Source organism: Vanacampus margaritifer, chromosome 3 (assembly GCF_051991255.1).
Source record: "Vanacampus margaritifer isolate UIUO_Vmar chromosome 3, RoL_Vmar_1.0, whole genome shotgun sequence".
NCBI classification, from domain to species: Eukaryota; Metazoa; Chordata; class Actinopteri; order Syngnathiformes; family Syngnathidae; genus Vanacampus; species Vanacampus margaritifer.
In genome coordinates, this window is record NC_135434.1 from 28,719,373 (window position 1) to 28,743,790 (window position 24,418).

The 24,418-nt window shown below is 39.0% G+C and overlaps 2 protein-coding genes across 4 annotated transcripts in view; one reads left to right on the top strand and one right to left on the bottom strand.

The window, feature by feature from the left end:
* Nucleotides 1-12,652, bottom strand: part of LOC144048478 (uncharacterized) — a 105,910-nt gene extending 93,258 nt beyond the window's left edge. Inside the window, exon 1 of the mRNA XM_077560493.1 lies at nt 12,431-12,652. Within this exon, the coding sequence (XP_077416619.1) occupies nt 12,431-12,544 (114 nt within the window). The 5' untranslated portion in view covers nt 12,545-12,652. The remainder of the gene's footprint in view (nt 1-12,430) is intronic.
* Nucleotides 2,941-24,418, top strand: part of ydjc (YdjC chitooligosaccharide deacetylase homolog) — a 76,246-nt gene continuing 54,768 nt past the window's right edge. The window contains exons 1-3 of one of the 3 annotated variants that reach the window (XM_077560490.1): nt 2,962-3,028; nt 11,924-11,979; nt 13,718-13,893. In XM_077560490.1, coding sequence (XP_077416616.1) covers nt 13,730-13,893 — 164 coding nt within the window. In that variant the 5' untranslated portion in view covers nt 2,962-3,028; nt 11,924-11,979; nt 13,718-13,729. Of the gene's footprint in view, nt 3,029-11,923; nt 11,984-13,717; nt 13,894-24,418 lie in introns of those variants that run through there. The other 2 variants (XM_077560489.1, XM_077560491.1) reach the window with 2 other exon arrangements.

Here is a 24,418-nt window from a genome sequence, read left to right on the forward strand (position 1 = left end):
AATTGATGTCTTTTGTCTTCATTAGTAGGTATGCGATAAAAAGCATCATTTGGTTTACACCTTTGTCTGTCTGTACAACCAACCGCACAGCAAGATATGACCATTTTATAAGATTAGGGTTGGGAAGGTTACTTTTAAAATGTAATCCATTACAGTTACACGTTACCTGCTAAAAAATGTAGTTAGTAACATAATCCAAGTACCATAATATTAAAGTAATGTAACTGGATTACTTTTGGATTACTCCAATAATAAGTATGCTCATGAAGACAAAATACAAATAAATATCACCACAATATACAGTATATTCTATACAATGCCTGCTATTTGCGGGTGATAAGGACCCGGGCAGCCTACAAATAGCAAAAATCCTTGTGTAATTAAAAAGCATGTAGGCTATTGATTGATTGATTGATTGATTGAAGGCCATATGCTGTTTTCGAACTGTCACTGAAAGCAACCACACCTTATAGATAGATAGATAGATAGATAGATAGATAGATAGATAGATAGATAGATAGATAGATAGATAGATAGATAGATAGATAGATAGATAGATAGATAGATAGATAGATAGATAGATAGATAGATAGATAGATAGATAGATAGATAGATAGATAGATAGATAGATAGATAGATAGATAGATAGATAGATAGATAGATAGATAGATAGATAGATAGATAGATAGATAGATAGATAGATAGATAGATAGATAGATAGATAGATAGATAGATAGTCATCCAATGAGGATGACGATGTGTGACATCAACTGCAAAATTAACTTTTTTCTCAGTCACAAGTTTAGCCATGTATATGTTGTGTATGATGTTTAAATAGTGAATTGGTGGGAGGAAGATTTGTTTGGAAGGTGTAACTCACATTATGGTTGTAGGCTAGCAGGCTAGTTAGCATGAAGCTACAGTGCGTAGCAGGCCGCTGGACTCGCAGCTCAAACTTTCGCTCCGAGTAAGTTCCAGTGAATACCGGTCGTCATTTCCTCCTCCTGACCGTGAAGCTTTTTCAAACTGCCCGCGTGTTGAGGACACGACTAGTCCGTTCGTTCACCTCCCCGACATGTAGCAACGGTCCCAAACGCTCACTCTCGCTCTGTCCTTCTCTCTCTCTCTCTCTCTCTCTCTCTCTCACACACTCTCTCTCTCAACCCTCTCTCGAAGTAATCCCCATTTTTAATAAATGTACCTGTAATCTGAATACATGTTTTTTCCTGTAACTGTAATGGAATACAGTTAAAAAAAATTGTAATCTGATTACGTAACGGCGGTACATGTATTCCGTTACTACCCAAGCCTGTATCAGATAATCGATTAGATAAATACTTTACGCTGTACGAGATTCAATTGTTACAATACAGGCAAGTGGCTCCTTTGCCCTCCAGCGTCCCGTAGGGGGCGTTCCCATGAGGGTTGTGACGTCAAAAGGTCAATAGTAAAGAACATGACAATTAACTTTACTGAAATTTTAATATAATTTGTTTAGTGAAATAGGGAAACATTTACTCAGGCAGGTTACTAGAAGGGAAACAAAACATAGCAAATTATTTGGATTTGATGTCTAACAGCCAATCACAGCGATTGTCACCATCATCAATTTGCATAAAAAGCAAAAAGTCTTAATACTTAACCATTAAATCAAAAATCACTGCTTTTTATTACTTTTAAGTTTGTTCCTGCATGCATCATGAATGTTTTGAGTAAGATTGTGTCAATTTAATGCATTTCACTTAATACAACCGTGAATGTGGAGTGCACTACAAACAATGACATCCCAGCCATGTACCGTAATTTTCATGGTGTCAAAACAATAATTTTTAGAGTCAGTTTGAAATGATTGGTACTCTCTGTGGCAAATTGTTGGTGGATTTAATTCATCATGTTAATTCCATGACTTTATTGACTGCATAATGTTCATTTCTGACTCTGCCTGAGAGATATTGCAAACACAACTAAATGAGTGTCTTTCAGTGACAGTTATATTGACTTTTCTGTAAATTCTTAGTTTGTTAATTTTTTTTAAGTTTGCCGACAATCGTCAATAAAATTGGCATCCAACTGGATAGACTTTATTCCACCACGTCAGGTTCGGTCATAAATGGAATGAAAGCTGTTTGCACATCACGGTGTTCCTGAAAAAATTATCTCCGACAATGGCCCTCATCAGTACAGTTTACAGGACTTCAAAGAATTTGCAGCTTCATGAGACTTTGAATGTAAGAAAAAACTAAAAGTCAACTTTGGTTAATTTGTATGTTGGGAAAATATTAAACTGTATCCACAAATGTAAATTTCTAAACTCAAATTTTTTTTTGATTGAAATTGACAATTGTTTAAAGCCTCTTAAATTTATAATGAACAAGAAATGTAAATTATTAATTGTTATCCATGCATATATATATATATATATATATATATATGTATGTATATATATATATATATATATATATATATATATATGTATGTATATATATATATATATATATATATATATATATGTATGTATATATATATATATATATATATATGTATGTATATATATATATATATGTATGTATATATATATATATATATATATATATATATATATATATGTATATATATATATGGATAACTCAAGGAGATAATTGAATGTTGTATTTATGTGTTTTAGTTTTTTTCTCTTTCTTTTTATTTTGTATGTGTGATACATGTAGATTGGATAGACAGAGATTTCTACTATTCGTCTATGTTCAATAAATGTTAAAGAAAATATATATAGTGTACACATTCGGACACAGCTCATATGTTCTCTTGCCCATTGGGCGGCGTCCAGCCTTCAAAGAGAATGAAGAACATGTGATTCAGACCCAACCAATCAGCGATTAATACGTTACGCTAAATATGGCGTCATTGCAACAGTTGACCAATCAGTAGTCTTTTAAATATGTGCCGCTCTTCCTTCTTCAACGCCAAAAAGGCGACGAGCAGCTGGAGTTGCTCTTACACTTTCGGTTGTAATTCGAATACAATCATGGTAAGTTAACAACTCTCCCATATTTTATGTCAGAATAGTTACACTATGTCATGATGTAAGTGGCGATGGCGTTGTTTGACGTTTTATTAATGTTTGTCAGAGCCCGTTTATAGCCTGTACATATAGTACATATCTGTACTAGTACGCTGAAACTTGAAGTTGCGAACGCAGTTGGCACCGGACCGGTGGCAGGGAATTGTATTGATCGACTCGCTATGTCATCATTAAATATCCTTAATATACGTATTATGGTTACACTTACAACAAAACTCAGCTGATTTGGCGTCTGCCGATGTGTGACTCGTGACCGTGATCGAATGGAGTTTTCTTCATACCATACCCAAAGCTGGGTGAAATCCAGAGAAATGTCTACGCTGATTATCAAAAGCATGTAAGCGACAGGGTTTTACAGTGAAAAATGTCACCAAATGTGCTCTCTACATTTCGTAGGGCGACGCTGAAGTCCACGGTCGCGGTCCCGGCAAATCATCTTTCATACCACAGTAAAAGATCCGCAATTGCGCTATCTCGCCTGTAAATATTAGTGTGGTGAAAGTTGTTGACTTTTGAGGACTCCCGTTGCCACAAAAATTAAATGGCGTTGACTTTCTCAATTGTTTTGCATTCAACACATCGCCAGCTTTCAACTGTGACCATTTTTTTAAAACCAGATTGGCAAAAAATAGAATGAATTGCGTTTAAAGTTGCCAACATAAGCGTTTTGACGGGAGAAGCTACACTAATTTTGGGTGAAGTTGGTGACTTTGGTGGCCTCCCGTTGCAATAAAACCGAAATGGCGTTGACTTTCTCACCAGTTACGCACTTTACACACCACCAGCTATCCAAATAAGACCTATTTTGAAAAACCAGATTAGCAAAAATTGGAATAAAATCGGTTTAAATTTGCCAACATAGGCGTTTTGACTGCAGAGGCTAATAAATGATATCAAAATCAGTACAAAATCTTTCTCACCTGTTTCACAGTCTACACATCGCCAGCTATCAAATAAGACCTATGTTGAAAAATCCGATTGGCAAAAAATTGAATAAATTTGGTTTAAACTTGCAAACATAGGCGTTTTGACTGCACAGGCTAAGAGATGAAATTGGTGACTTTGGTGACCTGTCTTTGTAGGGCGATTTTTGCCTAAAAATAAAATCTCCGATTTTATTTTTTAACATTACATTCGATTCCCGATTTTTTTGTGATTTTTTTCGGAAAAAAATGGATCTGGTATCTGTCAAAATGGTCCCAATCCACACCCCGATCCACATAGTCTTATCTCCGCGCACGTTCACGTCTCCAATGACGAGATGAATGACGGGAATGGTGAGGTAAATATTTCCCCTTTGTTGCGTTGGTGTCAAAATTGAACTGGGGGAACATCGGAAGCCATTTGGCAGGAAGGCGGGCCCCGCGTCGCCAGCTAGCGGAAGCCGTTCGGCAGCGAGAAGCCGCCTCCTTGCCACCGGCTCGCTGCCTCGCCGCCGTCGGGGGACCTTCGCGAGAGAGAGCGGAGACTGGTTGGTCTCACCGCCGGCCAAGCACGGACCTCTGCTCTTTCTCTCGCGAAGGTCCACCGTTGCCCGTTTGGGGCCTGCTTCGCTTCCTCACAAATTCTGCGAGCAGCAAGCCGGCAGGCTCCATGGAAGGATGGCTGTGTGGGAAGTGGCAACAGAGTTTGCAGAGGCGGGCGAGACAAAGAATAATGTAATTAATTGTGCATGTTGTAATGGCATTTTGTACATAAAGGTGACATTAGGTGATCATCTATTTTCTTAAACAATGAAGAGCATAAAAGCATTTAGCCTATCAATATGTCTTTATGTACTGACATTTACCAGCTCAGTTGCCAAGTGGTTAGAGTGTCTGCCCTGAGACTGGGAGGTCGTGGGTTTGATTCCCGGCTGGGTCATACCAAAGACTATAAAAATGGGGCCGATTGCCACTCTGCTTGACACTCAGCATTAAAAAGGTTGGAATTGGGAGGTTAGCTCACCACATGATTCCCAAGCGCGGCGCTGCTGCTGCTCACCGCTCCCTCAGGGGATGGGTCAAATGCGGAGAACAAATTTCGCCCCACTTAGATGGGTGTGACAATCAGTGGATCTTATCTTATCTTATGAAAGACAGTGTGTAGACTGAAGCAAGTGGCGCAGGAGCCTTGGCCACATTATGCACAGTTGAAACATTAACACTGCTTGAATGTAAGAAAATAAAAGTGTACCGTCACTTAAGTAATGATTACATTAATTCAATACATGTATTGAAAATATTGAATGAAAATCATACTCCAATAAATGTTGAAAAAATATTTAAAAGACATTAATGAACATCTAATAGGATTTGAGTTTTTTTTGTAGAAATATATGAATATTAATAGGGGGACTAGTAAAAAGACAATTTAGTATGGATCGGATCGGTATCGAATTGGTAATGAAAAAAGTGGATCGGAGCATCCCTACTTGGAATTAATGTGCAAAACTTCTACCTTGAATCAAATACTTCTGGAAATGTAAATCTGTGTTGATAAAGTGGAAAAGTACAACTCTTTTGTTTGTTTTTTTGTTTGCCAACTTTGTTTTAAAAGATAAACAGTGCTACTTGTGTCCCTCAATATGACACAAATAAACATCACATTTTGGCTTTAATGTAGGAACCGAGGTCTAATCTTGTCATCCCCTCCAACTGTCTGCCGAAGTACAAGTACTGTTTTGTAAATTGTGGTGGCTATTTTGCCAGGACTGGCATCTTTCCTGTTAGCGTTATTTGATTGGCCAGTACCTGGAGTAAGAAATTCTTGGCCTGCCGTAACTCGGCTATTTTACCGTGATTAGACCGCTTTACCCCCTTCTACAGTATAGATCTCCTGACTCCTTTCCCTTTTCAATTTGTTTTGTCACTGAAAATAGGCTGTTATTATGGAATCAGATTTGTGCCAAAAATAATCAAGCAACGCTTCTTGAAGCGTAAACAAAACTAAAAAGAATCAAGCAAAAATTCTTGAAGCGTAAACAAAACTAAAAAGAATCAAGCAAAAATTCTTGAAGCGTAAACAAAACTAAAAAGAATCAAGCAAAAATTCTTGAAGCGTAAACAAAACTAAAAAGAATCATGCAAAACTTGTGTTAACAAATTGTTTTGCTTCAAGCAAAATTTTTGGAAGTGCAAACAAAAACTACGACTTAGAAAAACGTTCAATCAAATCATCAATCAAATTATTTCTCACTTACACTTCCTGTTTACGCTCCCTCATTTTTCGTTTACGCTCTCTCATTTGCGCTTCCTCATTTTGCGTTGAGGCTCAGACATTTGCTTCTGACCTTTGGCACAAACATCACGGGTGGGTAGGCTTATTATGGAAATGCATTTTCATTGGCTGATTTGTTTTTGAGTGGCAGCTCAGTGGCCCGGATGTAGCAGATGCACCGATCTATGCGTGTCTACTGTCTATGTTCCAACTGCCCTGTCATTTTGGAAGAGGACAGCGTCCTAAGTGTGACATTTTTAATATGGAACAATCGACAAACACAGTGTGGAACAGATTAAACGTTGGTTTCATGCAGAGGCCTCAAATTGTCCGGAAAGAAAGCAGTTTAAGCAGAAAGGTAAGATTTATTGTACGATCATACGGTGCGGTCCAGTGAGCTAATGTCGTGTTGCTAAACTTCACGAGATTAAACATATTGAAGTCACAATCTTCATTTGAAGCCTACTTTTGGGCTGTTAGTTTCTGTCCAGAAGGGATTTCCTTTTACCTGGGCCATTCCTTGTCTTATGGGTAGTGTAAAAATACAAACAATAACTTGTCCCTGCACTTTTTCTTATACTGTCTAAAAAAAACAAAGCTACCTGTATACTTGATCTTACTAGATAAACTCGACACCCTTTCATCAGATGTTAGTTGTTTATATAGTTGCTGTTTTTATTTGATTATTTTTGCATCCCACCAAGTTAAAATCCATATGTTAAAATTTAAATTTAAAGTTAAAATCCATATGTTAAAATTTAAATTTAAAGTTAAAATCCATACGTTGTTAAAACAAGTTTTGCAGTGAAATTCAAGTTATGTTTTTAACCAATTGTAGCATGCACATTAGGCTCCAACATAATATCGAAGCCAAATAAAAAAAAAATTAATACAAATTGAAACATATATACAATGTCTGTACTATATATATGTCTATCAGTATTACCAGTATTTTCGATGTTAAAAATATGTGACCTAATATTTTTCGTTTGGTTAACAAGACAAAGCTAAAAGTTAACGTATGGAGGATAATGACTCTGTTTTGATAATGACCCAGCTAATATAAAAGGGGAAACATACTCGACCTTTACCATACCGTTTTAGAAATCATTATTTATTGTATAAATATGCTGATGCATTCATTTTGTTTGCACAGGTGCCAGCATGCAGTCACACCATGGTTCACCCGGAGGACACTAGTGACATGTCTCTTTGGTATATATTCTCGTCTGTGGGTGCGGGAAGACACTTTGCATGCTGTTCAGCACCGCCTCTGGTGGTCGATGAGGGACGAAATAAAACTACCTATTGATCCATCTATAGACTGTGGCAAATGGTATGACATCAAAGCGGGGGTCAAGTCCAGCAACTGAAGATCCTTGCAGTGTTTACTGTTTGGAGAGTTTTTCACTGTACCGTTGCCCAGAATATGAACAAATGATGCTTCCTAGACATCTTCCAATTTTGAGTTTGAAATATTGAGTACAAGTTAAACCATATCAAGAGTTATTGAAAAAAATATTAAATACTGTATTCAAAGCGAAGAACGTGTCATTCAATAAAAAATATGAATTTGAAATGTTTTATTTGATGAAAGGTCCAGAAGAGCTGTTGCTGCGTCTGTTGCTGTGGTTGTGTCAACATTGATTTGAAGATAAACTGTCATCCCTCGACCTTTGGCTGCATGCTCATCATGGTCATCCTTTTATGGGCAATTTCCTGCACCTAGTAGCAAGATATTAAAACTTTTGAGATTATGTTCACTTAATAAAACAATCTATTATAACATTTGTCGTAGTTACATATGTTTAACAAAATGGCTTGCTGACAGTGACACTGCTCACATCTCTGTGACACTGACAGACTAGATTGTCAAAGGCAGAGGTGCAGAGTAGCCAATATATATACTCAAATAAGAGTAATGTTACATTGGAAAATTATACAAAAAAATAAAATAAGTGTAAATAGTAAGAGTTAAAAAAAGTACTTGCAAAACTTGTACTTGTACTGTGTACTGTGAGTAATGAGTAACTAACAGCATAGGTGCATGATTTACTGTTTGCAAAGCATACATGATTGTAAAATTCCTGAAATTTTGCAAGAAAGTATAATCTAGAGTATGAAGGTTCAGGTTAAAATAACTAGCCACTTAAAGATTTACTCGCAGTAAAAACGTTTATAATAGGAGTACAGATACTTCAATATGTTACTGAAGAACAGGAAAAAATATAAGGTATCATAAAGCTACTCTAAGATGTACAATTATTCAATAAGTTACCCAATTTAGAAGTAGTTTTTATGCACTTGTGTACTGTCCACTTCTGGTCAGAGGTTATCTTCTAAAACATCCAATGCTAAATTCTATAGCTCTGATACTCCAATTTATATACATTTTTACAACTATGCCACCGTAAGTAAACTCGAGGTCTGTTTGCATTTCTAATTCACCATGATGGCTCGATAAACATACCTGCACAGACATTGCAATCACTGGTTATTGGGTCTGGATTTTCAGATGTTGGTCCATTTCCATCAACGAAATGTAGAGAGCACATACATATCTGTGCCTTCGGTGACATTTTTCACTCTAAATCTCTCTTGGGCCATGGAAAAGTTATGAAGAACTGTCTTCATTCGATCACAGTCACCATATTGCCAGTCTACGTCAGCAGACACCAAAGCAGCAGAGGTTTGGTGTAAACAATACATCTTATACAACTTTTGGCTCGTAAAAATACACGTCCCAGCCAGTGTACTGCTGAACTATTTTTGTTTTAAAGCAAAATGGCCGCTGCACATGCGCAATACAATGTTCAGAACAGTAGACACGCATAGATCGGTGCATCTGCTACATCCGGGCCACTGAGCTGTCACTCAAAAACAATCAGCCAATGAAAATGCATTGCCTATTAAGCCCACCCACCCGTGAAGTTTGTGCCAAAAGTCAGAAGCAAAAGTCTGAGCCTCAACGCAAAATGAGGAAGCGCAAATGAGGAAACGCAAACGAGGGAGTGTAAACGAAAAACGAAGGAGTGTAAACAGGAAAACATGGAGCGTAAGTGAGAAATGATGTCATCGAGAGCAAATGTTTTTCTAAGTCGTAGTTTTTGTTTGCACTTCAAAAAAATTTGCTAGAAGCAAAAACTTTTTTTTTTTTTAAGTTCAACAAGTTTTGCTTGATCCCTTTTAGTTTTGTTTACGCTTCAAGAATTTTTCCTTGATTGTTTTTAATTTTGTTTACGCTTCAAGAAGTGTTGGTCGATTCTTTTTGGCACAACTCTGATTCCATGTTATCAGCATTACCAGCCCACAATACTACATTTCATAAGGATTTTATGTCGCAGATGAGTTTCTGCTGATAAGCATCACGGGCACGGTGAGTGAAAGTGAGCTTATCTTTTGTACCGACTAAGTAGACATGACTTTAAACTAAGTGCTTGCGAGGCGAGTCCGTCTTGATGGGATAGCGTACATGTTGCGACCACACAGCGACATAAACGTGCACATTTGTGCTATTCACATAAGCTTGTAAATGTCTATAAGCAATCACAGTAAAATCTTTTATTTACAGCAGGCTAAAGATTTCCTCGCTCCAGCGATTGACAAATATTGGAGCCGTTCAGAGCAAAACTATCGCTAGCATTTTGAGTTGCCATGGCAAAATAACTACTGCCTAAACAAATGGTATGTGGCAACTTGAACAATATACCATTACTTGCGGCTAGGTAGCAGTAGCACATACTGGGTTCTCCCGTTTTCAGCAAGTTCTGAAATCGAGTCTTCTTCACTGTAGTGTACATAAGTGCCATATCATTAGTGAAGTGCAGCAATGTGTCCGCTTTGGTAATCGCTCTCATTGTGCCCCTTTCTTGTCTTACGTGCTTCCTTGTGTAAATGACTCCTCCATGGTAACATAGTAAACATTTATTTTTTAGCAGGAGTTTGTTTGCTGTTGTTGAGTTCTCCCCGCATGGAGTGTGTGACACAACTGGAAGAGTGAAAGCTACGAAAGCCCATGGGGGCGAAAGCCACGGCACAACGAAAGGGGAAAAAACATCGATGTTATAATTTTTTTAATCGTCCACAACAAAGCACTCGAATTATTTCAAAAAATAGATATCGCCCAGCCCTATGTCATTGCTACAAAAAAATGGCGTTGACTTACCCACCAGTTACGCACTCTACACATTGCCAGCTATCAAATAAGACTTATTTTGAAAAATCTGATTAGCAAAAAATGTATTAAAATCGGTTTAAACTTGCCAACATAGGCGTATTGACTGCAGAGGCTAATAGATGAAATTGGTGACTTTGGTGGCCTGTCATTGCCACAAAAACAAAATGGCGTTGACTTACCTGTTTCACAAGCTACACGTCGTCAGCTATCAAATAAAACCTATTTAGAAAAATCCGATTGACAAAAATTGGAATAGTAACCCACCAAAGTCACTAATTTCACCAAAAGCCTAAGTAGCCTCTGCAGTCAAAATGTCTATGTTGGCAAGTTGAAACCAATTTTATTTAATTTTTTGCCAATCGAATTTTTCAAAATGGGTCTTATTTGATAGCTGGTGATGTGTAGACTGTGAAACTGGTGAGAAAGTCAACGCCATTTTGTTGTTGTGGCACCGGGAGGCCACCAAAGTCACCAATATCATTTATTAGCCTCTGCAGTCAAAACGCCTATGTTGGCAAGTTTAAACCGATTTTATTCAAATTTTTGCCAATCGGATTGTTCAAAATAAGTCTTATTTGATAGGTGGCGATGTGTAGAGTAACTGGTGAGAAAGTCAAGGCCATTTCGGATTTATTGCAACGGGAGGCCACCAAAGTCACCATCTTCACCCAGTGTTTAGCCTCTGCAGTCAAAACGCCTTTGTTGGCAACTTTAAACGTAATTTATTCTAATTTTTGCTATACTGGTTTTTAAAATTTGGTCACAGTTGAAAGCTGGCGATGTGTTGAATGCAAAACAATTGAGAAAGTCAAAGCCATTTAATTTTTGTGGCAACGGGAGTCCTCAAAATTTAACAACTTTTACCCAAAGTGAGTGGTGCCTCTGCAATGGCAAACACTACTATCAAGTATCTACAGCCGAGATGGCGCTTTTAAAGTGGTGTGAAAAGATGATTTGACGGTAGGGCGACCGTGGAGCTAACTTCAGCGTCGTCCCAAACACTGATTGCAACGCAGGATGTTAAGACAGATTACCTATGGAGGCCACTGCTGCTTAAAATGTAAAATGTACACAATTTTCCAAATTATTATGCAAATTATGTTTTTAACCCCCCTCAGATTTTTATAGTCTATGCAAATGACACAGCATAATTGTGAAGTCAGCAGCTGTTAGAGAACAATTTCAATGCTTTTTAAATAATCCTTACAATGATAAGTGTTTGTTTAAATAAATAAATAAATATGTAGCTTTTGTTCAAATGCACTGTTCCAAATTATTATGCACAGCAGTGTTTTAAGGTATTTTCTAGGCTGGAAAGAATTGAAAATAGCCATTTGTTGAATTTGCAGTATTAGCAGCTCAAGTCACATTTTAACAAGGACCTGTTATTTGAAAGCAGTGTTGCAAATCTTGCATTGATTGAGCTTGTGAGTTTTTACAAATTCTCTGCTTCAATTTATTGACAGGATATTAGAATGGCCTCCCACAGCTGCTGTTTGGAAGTGGATTGCCTTCTACGCTTGTAGGTCTTTTCTTGAGGATGCTGCTCCAGGGTTTCCATAAATTTATCCCCTTTTCGAATTGCCAATCTGCTACACTCTAAAAATATTATATTTAGGGCTGGGTTTAAAATATCAATATATCGATATCAAATCAATATTGCTTTTCATAGCCCAATATTGATTCTTAAAACCATGTATCGATACTTTTAATACGGCTTTTTCTGGAAAATTAATGTGCCCAAGGCGAGCGCGTACTTGTTCAAAACCTTGTGTGAGCGTTGTTCAAATGTGCCTTTCTGTTATTCAGTACCCAAAAAGGAGCCCAGTGCTTACAAAGAAAGGAAAGATCTCAAGCATAAGCTGCTCCGAGCTGCCGATTGCTATATAACTTACACACATGCAAACACACACTGTTCAGACAGATGCACTATGGAAAAGCTTTTCTTTTTACAGTAGTTTTAAACGGCTTACCTTAACTAAAATTATATTTCGTCCCTCCTGACCGCCGGCTGGCCACGTACACGCGTCACTCGAGAAATAATTCATAAAGGATATGTCCATTGTTCCGGCTGACGTGACCCTCATTTATAAAGGAGAAGCGTAGCCGGAAACGTGTCTCTTTGAACCTTCTCGCTCTGTCATTTGCCGCGGTGTTTACCGCTGTTCTTTGTCTCCGTATCCCTCGCTGGTGGCCTGTGATCGTGTTGATTAGGGCAGCGAAGCTTCTCGTCCCCCTTGGCTGCGACGAATATGTATGTCTATATATATACGTATATGTATGTATGTATATGTATGTATATATGTATATGTATGTATGTATATGTATGTATATATGTATATATGTGTATGTATGTATATATGTATATATGTGTATGTATGTATATATGTATATGTATATGTATATATATATATATGTATGTATATATATATATAAATATGTATATATGTATGTATATAGATATTTATGTATATACATACACATATATATATATACATACATACATATATTTATGTATATACATACATATATATATATACATACATACATATATGTATACAATATATACACACATATGTAGATATAAATATATATATATATATATATACATACATACATATATGTATACAATATATACACACATATGTAGATATAAATATGTATAGATATATATATATAGATATGTATAAATGTGTATATATATTTAATGTTTTAATTATTTTTTTATATTTTTTAAAATATTTTATACAAAAAATCAATTTGGATAATTCTGTGTTACAATGTTTTAAACGTTTTAAACCATTGATGATTCAAAAACAAAGTATTGAGATTTTTTTTTAAAATGTATACTCGACTGACAAATTTTATCTACCACAGAAGAGAGGTGATTAATGAAATAAATTTTTACCAAGGTTTTTTTTATTTTATTTTGACATATACTGTATATATGGTTCTAACTTCTAAGTATGCACAGCAGAAAATGTGGCAGGTATTGCTATACTAGACTTAAAATTTTGACTTTTGAGTCTAAACAAAATTTGGGTAATTTCAATAAACCGCAGGGCAACTGTGGCTACATATGTAGTTTACAGCCACCAGAGTGTGATTGTGTGAGTGCATGAGTAATATATCCATTGTGAAGTTTCTTTGCGTGTCCAAAATTGCACTATATAAATCTGATGCATCAGTGAATTACTCTTACTCCTAGTCCAACTTTTACAGTGTTGCAATCTTTGTCCTTTATTGTATTTCTTCTACAGTAACAAGGAACAATGCCGCAGCCCAGAATTATGCTGGTGGTGACAGGAGATGATTTTGGTTACTGTCCCAAGAGGAATCAGGGGATTGTCGACTGCTTCAAGGCTGGAGGCATTTCCTCTGTGTCAATGCTGGTTAATGCGTCTGCTGCCAAAGACGCAGCAGATTTAGCTAAAAGGTAATGTGGCAGCTGCAGCAGGAGCTTAAATTTTACGTTATAGCTAGAGTATTTTTCTTCCTCATTCAAAAATGTTCTTCACAGTAATTAATTATTCAATAATTATAATTATTAGACCTGTTAGAAATTGTATCAAAAGGTTGATGAACCTGAAAATACTCTATGAATAAAAATAAAACACGCCTAAATTATTGATCATGGAGGTTAAAACATTTGGTTGAATCGCGTGTTTTGGGCATCTTGTCTTTCAATTGGCCAATTTACATAGGACTGCTGTCTTTGGACTAACACTCAGTGGAACAGTAAAGTATCAGGCCAAGAAAATTGCCACCATCTAACCCTGTCCTCTGCATCCTGTGCTCTCACACCAACTACCTTTATGTCTTCTTTAACTCTTTCACTGCCACTGACGTTTAAAGACGTCAAGTAAAAACCTACGGAGGGCTGCCAATAACGTCAAAAGACGTCATCCAATTTTTAAAAAAAATTTTTTGGAAACGGGTGGGGGGAAGCCTTCCGCATCTGTGGTTAAAGTTTCAATTAGGTCTGTTGTGCCTAAGGACTATTTTTGGCCCCTAGAGGGCAGCGATGACTGTCTTTTGACAAGATCAGGTGGGCGTCAGTAGAGGCGGAGCTAGAGTGTCAAGCAGGAGATCAGAATGGAAAACAAAGGAAAAATGGCGACCGGTTGCGAGGAGCTCACGCCCGAGCCGTTTTTTTCAAATACCAAAAGCATCGACCAACGCTAAAAGAGCACATTGATGACAACGATGATCATCATCGATGATGATGATGAGGGTGATGACTCCGTGGATGGAAAGCATTGACGCGGCAGTAGGAGACGTGGGGGGGGGGGAGCTAGATGGCTGAGGAGGAAGTGGTGCCCGTTTGCAAAGCAGCTCTACACTTACAAGACGAAAGGCATCGACCAACGCTAAAAGAGCACATTGATGACGACGATGATCATCATCGATGATGATGATGGTGAATCCGAGCTTGACGGCGAAATTGGAACCGCTGATGCGGCGGCTATGAAGGCGTCATAAACGCGCAGCACAACCGAGCACGCACAGGCGGACGTTCGATCGGACGACGGAGAGTGCCCCGAGTCCAATGCATATTCATCGGAGGAGTGTGTACAGTCTGCTACTTGCTATTTATTCCCCGGAAAAAAATGCGGTCAAGAAAGTGTAACGTTTGCACGCGAAACGGACAAAGTGAAAGTAAACTGTTGTGCGAGTCCAGCGGCGTCTCCTTGCACGCAGGTGAGCGTTACAAAAGAAAAACTGTATTTGAAACATCCACATAATTGTAAGTAGTACCACAGTTGCACACATTTGTAAATAGTTTGCAAAATTGTTTTGTCAAATTGTTACACTGTTGAATGGAAATAAACGTATTTTGCAATCAAAAAACACTTTTCCATTGTTGGTGAAAGCATTTTACAGAAGTAAAGCACTATTTAGGTGTTTGTGGCATCATTCATGGACAAAAAGAAGTGTAGAATTCACTAGAGTGCATGAAATAACATCGTTTCACAAAAAGCTCTTTTTCTCCGTTTTTTGTTTCAAAACAGAGAATTTCGGTGAAAGTAACCATTTTCTATTGTTGATTACTGAAAAACGGAATAAGGTAGAAACAAACTTTTTTTTCTGATGAAAGATGAGAGTCCAATCTTTCATTTGGTAGTATGTGTGTTTCCATAGTCCAAACACAAAATTTTCTGTGGACCTTGAAAGATGCTTAAATCGGCTGGCACTGACGGCATCCCTTTTCTGAAAACGTCTGGCAGTCAAAGAGTTAAGTATGAAATTGAAATAACATTACTACAGATTTAAGCCCCACTTAATTCCAATCAAACAACGCTCACTTCTGGTTTTGGTCATGCCCACTTCATGTTTAGGTCACACCCATCCGAATACAGATACAGATCTTTTAGATGTTTGAACATATACAGATAGTGGTGTACTCGCTCATCGCTAGTATTTGACTTGTAGTATGGTGCATTTGATACGTGCATTCACTTCATAAGCCTGGTTTACATAGAGCCATGTATTCCGATTAGAATCAATCAGAACGGCCAAAACGGAATGAAAATGCTCCATATAAATACCTCAATCGGAATGAAAAGGCTAAATCTGAATGGAATTTCATTTGGTATCACGGGGGTGGTATATTCCTTTTGTCAATCCAAACGAGCGTCATGTATATACTTCATTCGGAATGGCGAGGCTGCGGTATGCGCATGCTCTTTCTTGACATAAATGTGTCATGACGTCATCGTTTGCACCCACTACAATGGCGGCGGCGCACCAGAGCTTGTCTGCGAGGGGAGTACTTGTTTTTAAGTACTTGAAACTTCTTTGGTGGACCCAAAGGCGAGGAGAAACATCAGGGAGAAAGGAATTGTGAACAAAAGGAGAAACTTTATCGGAACAAGTGGGGAAGGCTGGTTGCTGTGACGGGACTGAGCCAGAGGAGGCTGGTTGCCGTGACGGGACTGAGCGAGTGGAGGCTTTTTTCTGATGAAAGATGAGAGTTCAATCTTTCATTTGGTAGTATGTGTGTTTCCATAGTCCAAACACAACATTTTCTGTGGACCTTGAAAGATCAGTCAAAATGCTTAAATCGGCTGGCACTGGGAACAACCCGTTTCTGAAAACATCTGGCAGTGAAAGAGTTAACTACATCCATAAACCTCCTTTTGGTCTTCCTCTAGACCTCCTGCCTGGCATTTGGAAACTCAGCATCCTTCTGCCAATATACTCCTTATCTCTCCTCTGGACATGTCCAAACCCAACCATCCATCCATTTTCTTAACCGCTTGTTTTCACAAGGGTTGCTGGGGACGCTGGAGCCTATCCCAGCTGGCTTCGGGCAGTAGGGGGGACAGTAGGAGTACACTCTCAACTGGTTGCCAGCCAATCGCAACATGTCCAAACTATCTCAGTCTATCATTGCATTTATTATAATTAATTACAATTATAATATTATTATAAAATATTCATTTAGCACTGGCATTTAAAAAAAAGCACAAGATAAATTGAAATGTGTACACAAATGTGCCTACATTAAACACCAAACGAGGGTTGAGCATTTTCTGGCGGTGCGATTGCACTTTATAGTCAATGTAGTTCGCACAGATGTGTGCGGCGGGATACACTTAAAATCGTGTGGTGTACTTAAAATCAGCACATTCACATATTCACCAACGTTTAAAAATAAATAAATACATTTGTTCGCATTAGCTAATCGGCTTCGGGAACGGACACACACAGCATCCTGTACAGGTCAGTCGCCGCCCGGAGACAGCGGTAACTGTTTCCGTGTTTAAAACTGTTTTGAGATAGCATCGACCGGGTTAGCCTCAAGACGCTAGCTTTCAGCTACTGCTCATGAATTAACATTGAGGCAGCGGAATGCTCACCTCTGCGTTTAATTCATACATACGCTTGCTTGCAGAAGTTTTTTAGCTTGCGTTACCACATCCTATTTCGGCAATATTTTTTCGGCTCCAATTTTATTTCGACTGAATGAGATGAGAAAAATGCGAAAAATACGCATTTTCGGCCCAAAATTTTCGGTGGCCGAATATTCGGTGCATCACTAATTATAATATTTTTTTCTCTCATCGTGTGGGGTCTCACAGAGTTTGGAAAACTGCCAACAATTTTAAAATCTTGATGTGTGAACCAGGTTTTTGTCATAGTGCTTAGTTCCTTTATTTAACATCAGGCACATTGTCTGCAAAGGGTCCTTCAGTGCCCCATTTTAAGTCAGGTAGGTTATTGAACAGCTAAGGGTCCTAATAAGGGGAGGTTTAGGCTGTGTCCGAATGTCCCCTTATCCCTTAACCCCTCATTCACTACATAACCCCACACTATACAGTTGTCTAATATATAGTGCCCTCATTCTGTTGGCAATTCGGACAACCAGCTCACTACTTTCTCCTCGTTGCATATCACATGACCACCGTAATTTCATCACATTTTGAAATCAAAGTCATTCATCCATCCATTTACTACCACTTATCCGGGGTCGGTCACGGGTGCAGCAGCTTTAGGAGGGAAGCCCAAACTTCCCTCTCCCCAGCCACTTTGACTAGCTCCTCTGGTGGGATCCCAAGGCGTTCCTCGGCCAGCCGGGAGACATAGTCTCTCCAGCGTGTCCTGGGTCGTCCCCGGGGCCTCCCGCCGGTGGGAAATGCCTGGAACACCTCTACAGGGAGGCGTCCAGGAAGCATCTGAACCAGATGCCCAAGCCACCTCAACTGGCTCCTTTCCACGCGGAGAAGTAGCGGCTCAACCTGATGACCGAGCTTCTCAGCCTATCTCTAATAGAGAGCCCGGACACCCTGCGAAGGAAACTCGTTTTGGCCGCTTGTATCCGGGATCTTGTTCTTTCGGTCACGACCCACAGCTCATGACCATTGGTGAGGGTAGGAACGTAGATTGAAGGCTTTATTTGATTACTTTATTAAGTGTAATCTTTTGCGTGTTCAAATAAATCAGAATTGAGACCTCATGAAGAAGTTTCCTTTGCAAGGATTTATTAAGAGCTCTTAAGACACAGGAAAACAGCTTATATTCGAAAAGTGATGTTAACCTCCCAGTGTGTCGAATATGGAAACACCCAGTATCTTTATACTAGTAGAAAAGGTTCTCTCCGCCTCTTGAATTTGACAAAGAGATAGTGTTTAAAATAAGCAGGCACAAAATACTGACATGTCCATCTCAGCTCCCCACCAGCTTCGGAGAAATGATGTAGACAGGCTTTGACCTTGGACCTTCAGTTTTTACGGCCAAATGACTAATGACATGAGACTTTGACAACTTTTAAAACATACACATTCTTATCTCAAGAAATGGTGGGGAGTAAGAAGTTCAAATGTAGTTCACAAAATCATTATCACATTGTTATTCATTTAACTACACATAACACAAATATAAATTGAAAATGTTAAATGTCAACAAGATCGAATGGTAAATTGAGAGCTTTGCCTTTTGGCTCGGCTCCTTCTTCACCACAACAGACCGATACAGAGCCCGTATCACTGCAGACACTGCACCGATCCGCCTGTCGATCTTCCGCTCCCTCCAACCCTCACTCGTGAACAAGACCCGAAGATACTTGAACTCCTCCACTTGGGGCAGGAGCTCATCTCCGACCGGGAGAGGGCACTGCATCCTTTTCCAACTGAGGACCATTGTCTTGGATTTGGAGGTGCTGATCCTCATCCTAACCGCTTCACACTTGGCTGCGAACCGCTCCAGTGAGAGTTGGAGATCACGGCTTGATAAAGCCAACATCACCACGTCATCTGCAAAAAGCAGAGATGCCATGCTAAGGCCACCAAATCGGAACTGCTCAACGCTTTGGTCGGCTTAGAAATTCTGTCTATAAAAGTTAGGAACAGAATCGGTGACAAAGGGCAGTCTTGGCATGTCCAACCCTCACTTGGAACGAATCTGACTTACTCCCGGCAATGCGGCTCAAACTCTGACACCGCTCGTACAGAGACCGAACAGCCCAAATCAGTGGGCTCGGTACCCAGTACTCCTGAAGCACACGGCCGAACACCTTCTCCAAATCCACAAAACACATGTATACTGGTTGGGTTAATCCCCATGAACCCTCGAGGACCCTGCCAAAGGTGTAGAGTTGAACCACTGTTCCACGGCCGGGACGAAAACCACACTGCTCTCCCTGAATCCAAGATTCGACTTCCTGACGGACCCTCCTCTCCAGCACCCCTGAATAGACCTTAACAGGGAGGCTGACAAGTGTGATCCCTTCTAGCACACCCTACGTGGGGACCACTACCCTGGTCTGCCAACCCAGGGGCACTGTCCCCGATGTCCACGTGATATTGTAGAGGCATGTCAACCGCGAGGCGCTAAGCTTGCTCCGCGGCAGAATGGACAGGCTAAGTCTGTATGCAGTAGCAGCAACGAGCTGTGTGGTGCAAAATGAAGATCCTCTCCTCCGTGGTGACAAATAAACTACCCTACTAAAAGTTGCACTTTCACTAAAGGCAAACGGGCAGTCACTAAACATACTAGTCGGGAATGACCCAAAATAAGTGATTGGGCATACAGTAGAATTTTCAGAGAAGTCTGGTTAGAACAGAAGGGACAGCAACGTTAAAAATCAAACACTTTTAGCCTTGTTAAAATGCTAATTCCTCACCAAAAACATCACCAAAGTGGTGTTTTCCTCCATTCGCACCTGTATGAGAAATTCTAGGTCAATCTGCTCTCCAAGCACCAGCCCCTTCCAACCTGAGAAAACGAGCTGTTGGCACTGTTTGACGTCATTGTGTGCGGGCCCACTCCCGCACCGCACCCGCACGCCCACTCTCTCTGAGACCTCCCTCCATGGGATATTGACAAAAGTAGCCTTTATCAATAAACATTCTGTCCAAATTAATTCAAAGCAATCAATTATCCTTTACATTTACTTAACTGTACTGATGGTCTAGTGGTTAGCACACTTGCTTTGTAAAACAGCAGGCTCTGGTTCGCAACCCTCTCATTTTTTTCCCTTCTTTTCTTTCTTTCTTTCTTCTCCCCTCCATTACGATACTTTGCGGCAAGGAGCCCTTTTGTTTCAAATGTTTATTGAAGAATTGAACATCCATCCAATTTCCATATGTAAAGAAGACACTGTTGTACTACAACAGCTGGCCGATCTTGCATGGCCACACAATGCTCCTTGGCAGCAGGCGGCTTGGACGAGAGGGGCGGGGCAACCACACGGGGAGAAGCGGGGTTTTACTGAACCAGGCGTTTTACTTCCGCATTAGAAAAATAGCCAGCAAAATACCTAATATTCATTCATAAAAAAATTACATCGCCGTAGTGTCAAACGTAAGATTTAAAAAATGATATGCCTATTTTTAACTGTGGAAGGGTTTAAAATTCCGTGGTGTAATCCCTTTAAGGCGGAGAGCCAGTAGTTATGAACAGAACATTTGTACTACAATTAATACATATTCTAGACTGAAAATAAGATGACGGATACATTAGCCTATCAGCACACGTACTGACCACATTAACGGCTGACGTCAGCCATGAGGTTCAAAGTATATTAATATCAGCAATGTTATTTGCTTGTATTTGCACACTTTTCCATCAGTGAGTTCTGAGATTTACAGAGTAATAGGGCCCAAAACACTATTATTAGTAGTTTTGTTAATACATACTTGGAAAATATGAATACCTGTGACATATGGCGGACTTTTAATCCATCAGGAAGGGAGTACTCTTTTCAGTCTTCAGTGCATAATGTTGCTTCCAGGATTGATTATCTTCTGGTGGATGGGAGAATGTTGCCATATGTGAGCAATGCTACTTACCATAACATTATTATATCTGATCACTGTCCTGTCACATGTTCTCTTACTGTATCTAATTTGGATAGAACACACAGGCGTTGGAGGTTTGATACACAGTTATTGAATAATTCTAAATTTCAACAATATATTAACTCCTAGACTATTCTTTGATATAAATGACACCACTGAGACGTCACCGGCTGTATTGTGGGAATCATATAAAGCCTTTATTAGAGGATCTTTAATGTCATTTCAGGCCTCACAGAACAAATTGAAGAAGGCAAAGCAAATGCAACTAGAAAAGCAGATACGGTACTTAGATGCTGACAATGCAATGATATGTACTAAAGACAAGTATCATATTATATGTGCATTGAAGTATAAACTTAATGAATACGCTCCAGCAATTTTAATAGAGCATTTACATATGTGAGACAAAAGCACTTTGAATTTGGGGACAAGCCACACAAATTATTAGCGAGATAGTTGAAGAAGTTGGAAATTGATAAAACTATTCACAATATTAGATCTGCAAGTGGGAATCTCGTTACCTCACACAAAGACATAAATTACAAGTTACAAAGCAATTTTATGAATCTCTTTATGCTTCTCATTTTCAAACAGGTTCTGATGACATGCAGAATTTTCTAGACAGCTGTAATCTGCCTGTGCTGGATCAGGTGGATCGTACGACCCTTCATGCTAAGATAACGAATGAGGATATTGCTAAATCTATTGGCTTGCTGAAAAATGGGAAAAGTCCAGGCGAAGATGGGCTGGGAAATTAGTTTTATAAATATCAGAAAATAAAACTTGCTCCATACTTGCTTAAGTTATATAATTATGCGTACAGTGAGAAGTCTCTGCCACCAACACTTAACACTTAACTTACTAAAAAGTAAGGAAGTGGCTTTTTACAGACCTATCTCCTTATTAAACTCAGACCAGAAAATGTTGGCAAAAATATTGGCGAGTCGCCAGAGTTTAGTGATGAACAAACTGATGCACCCTGACCAGACTGTCTTTGTGCAGGGCAGACACTCCGCTAGCAACCTTCGGCGTTTGTGCAATGTTATTTATTCTCCCAAGATACAGAACAACTTGGTAAAACTCAGTTTAGATGCCGAAAAGGCTTTTGATCAAGTGGAATGGCCATACCTTTTTGCTGTCTTACAAAATGTTCAATTGGGTCAAGATTTTATTTCATGGATAAGACTACTGTAAAAAAAATTATTCTGCCAGAATTCTTACAAACCACACATTGTCTACCCAGTTTAAGCTTTGTAGAGACACTTCCACTCTCATTGGTGGAGAGGGTCATCTCAATAAGTGTTTTTTCTACCACAGGTTTTGTACATGTTTCAAAACATACCTGTTTTCTTGCCCAGATATTTAAAAAAAAATGGATGCCCTTATTATGCCATTTATATGGAATTACAAGTCACACATAATAATAATAAAAAAAGAACATCTCTGTAAGCACAAATCTATTGGAGGCCTGGCATTGCAAAACTACGATTTTTTTGGGGGGGTAAGTACATTGGCACCTGTTGCACAATGGACTCTCTCGACTTGCCTTTACCTTTGCGTACATGAAAGTATTTATTTAATTTCACTCAATATAGCCTCCAGGAGAGGACCGCAAATTTACATTTGGGGACCAGCGATGCCCTCCAGGCACTCTCGGCCTTTGCCTTTAGCTCTGCATACGTCCAAGAAATTTATTTAATTTCTCTCAATATGGGCAAATAAAGAGGAACACAAAATTTATGCTTTGCAAATTTTTATCTTAAATATTACATACTGATATTATTGTATTTACTATTATTATGATTTTTTTACGAGCTTGGTTTTATTTGGTGCCCGCACAGGCAGTTGATGCCTTATGTGCAGTGTGTGATAAGCGTATGCCGAGCGCCGTGTCTGAACCCACCCCCCTGGCAGACGCACATTATCCACAGCTCTTATGTATTTGCAAATAACGAAACACTTTGAGATGAAAACGTTGTCATTCTGTATGACCATTTCATCTAATCCCTCTTTTGTTCCGTCTTGTGATGATGGTGCTTTCAATTTATGGAGAGTATTGGGAAAAAGTAAACTAAAAGACCTGTACTCAGGGAAGACTGTTAAGTCTTTTCAGCAATTGCAGGAGAAATTTGGATTTCATTTCTTTAGATATCTTGAATTATGAAATTATGTTCGCTCTCATTTACCACAATTTGAGAAAGTCAAGTCAGATGTTTTGGATGGATGCTTGTATGAGAACCCCCCCCCCCCACACACACACACACACCGGCAATATGAAGGAATAGTGGGGAAAAACAAATTGGGAATAACCTATCTGGGGATGACTGGCAAGAGGCTTTACGAAGCATTGGTGCGCTTTCTGTAAATGCTGTAAATTATACATAGGCTACATAATTCAAGGAAGAAAATTAACAAAATATATCCTGATTGCTCCCCCGTTGTGACGTTTTTGGAATAACATTTTTTCTTTTTTAAAAGGTGTCCTAAAGGTCCAGATTAACCCAAGTCCAATACTGATTATTTTTGGGACTCCAAATGAAAAAGTTTTAAGGCTCGCACAAAAATGCTTGTTATCATATGCGCTGATCACTGCAAAGAAACTCATTTTGCAGCAGTGGAAGGGCAAAGATGTTCCTGTATTTCGAAAGTGGCTCACAGAGCTCACAAATACCGTACTCTTCATCTTGAACAAATTAGATACGCAATTAAGTCTCTCTCTCTCTCTATATACAGTGAGGAAAATAAGTATTTCACCCCCTGGTGATTTTGTGAGTTTGACCCTTTACAAAGAAAGGAACGGTCTATAATTTTCATGGTAGGTTCATCTTAACAGTGAGAGACAGAATATTAAAAAAAATCCCAGGAAATCACATTATATTAATTTTAAACATTTATTTGTCTTTTATTGAGGAAAATAAGTATTTCACCCCCTAGCAAAACATGACTCAGTACTTGGTGGAGAAACCCTTGTTGGCAAGCACAGCGGTCAGACGTTTCTTGTAGTTGGTCACCAAGTTTGCGCAGATCCCAGGAGGGATTGTGGCCCACTCCTCTTTGCAGATCCTCTCCAAATCCTGAAGATTTCGAGGTTGTTGCTTGGCAACTCGAAGCTTCAGCTCCCTCCACAAGTTCTCTATAGGATTAAGGTCTGGAGACTGA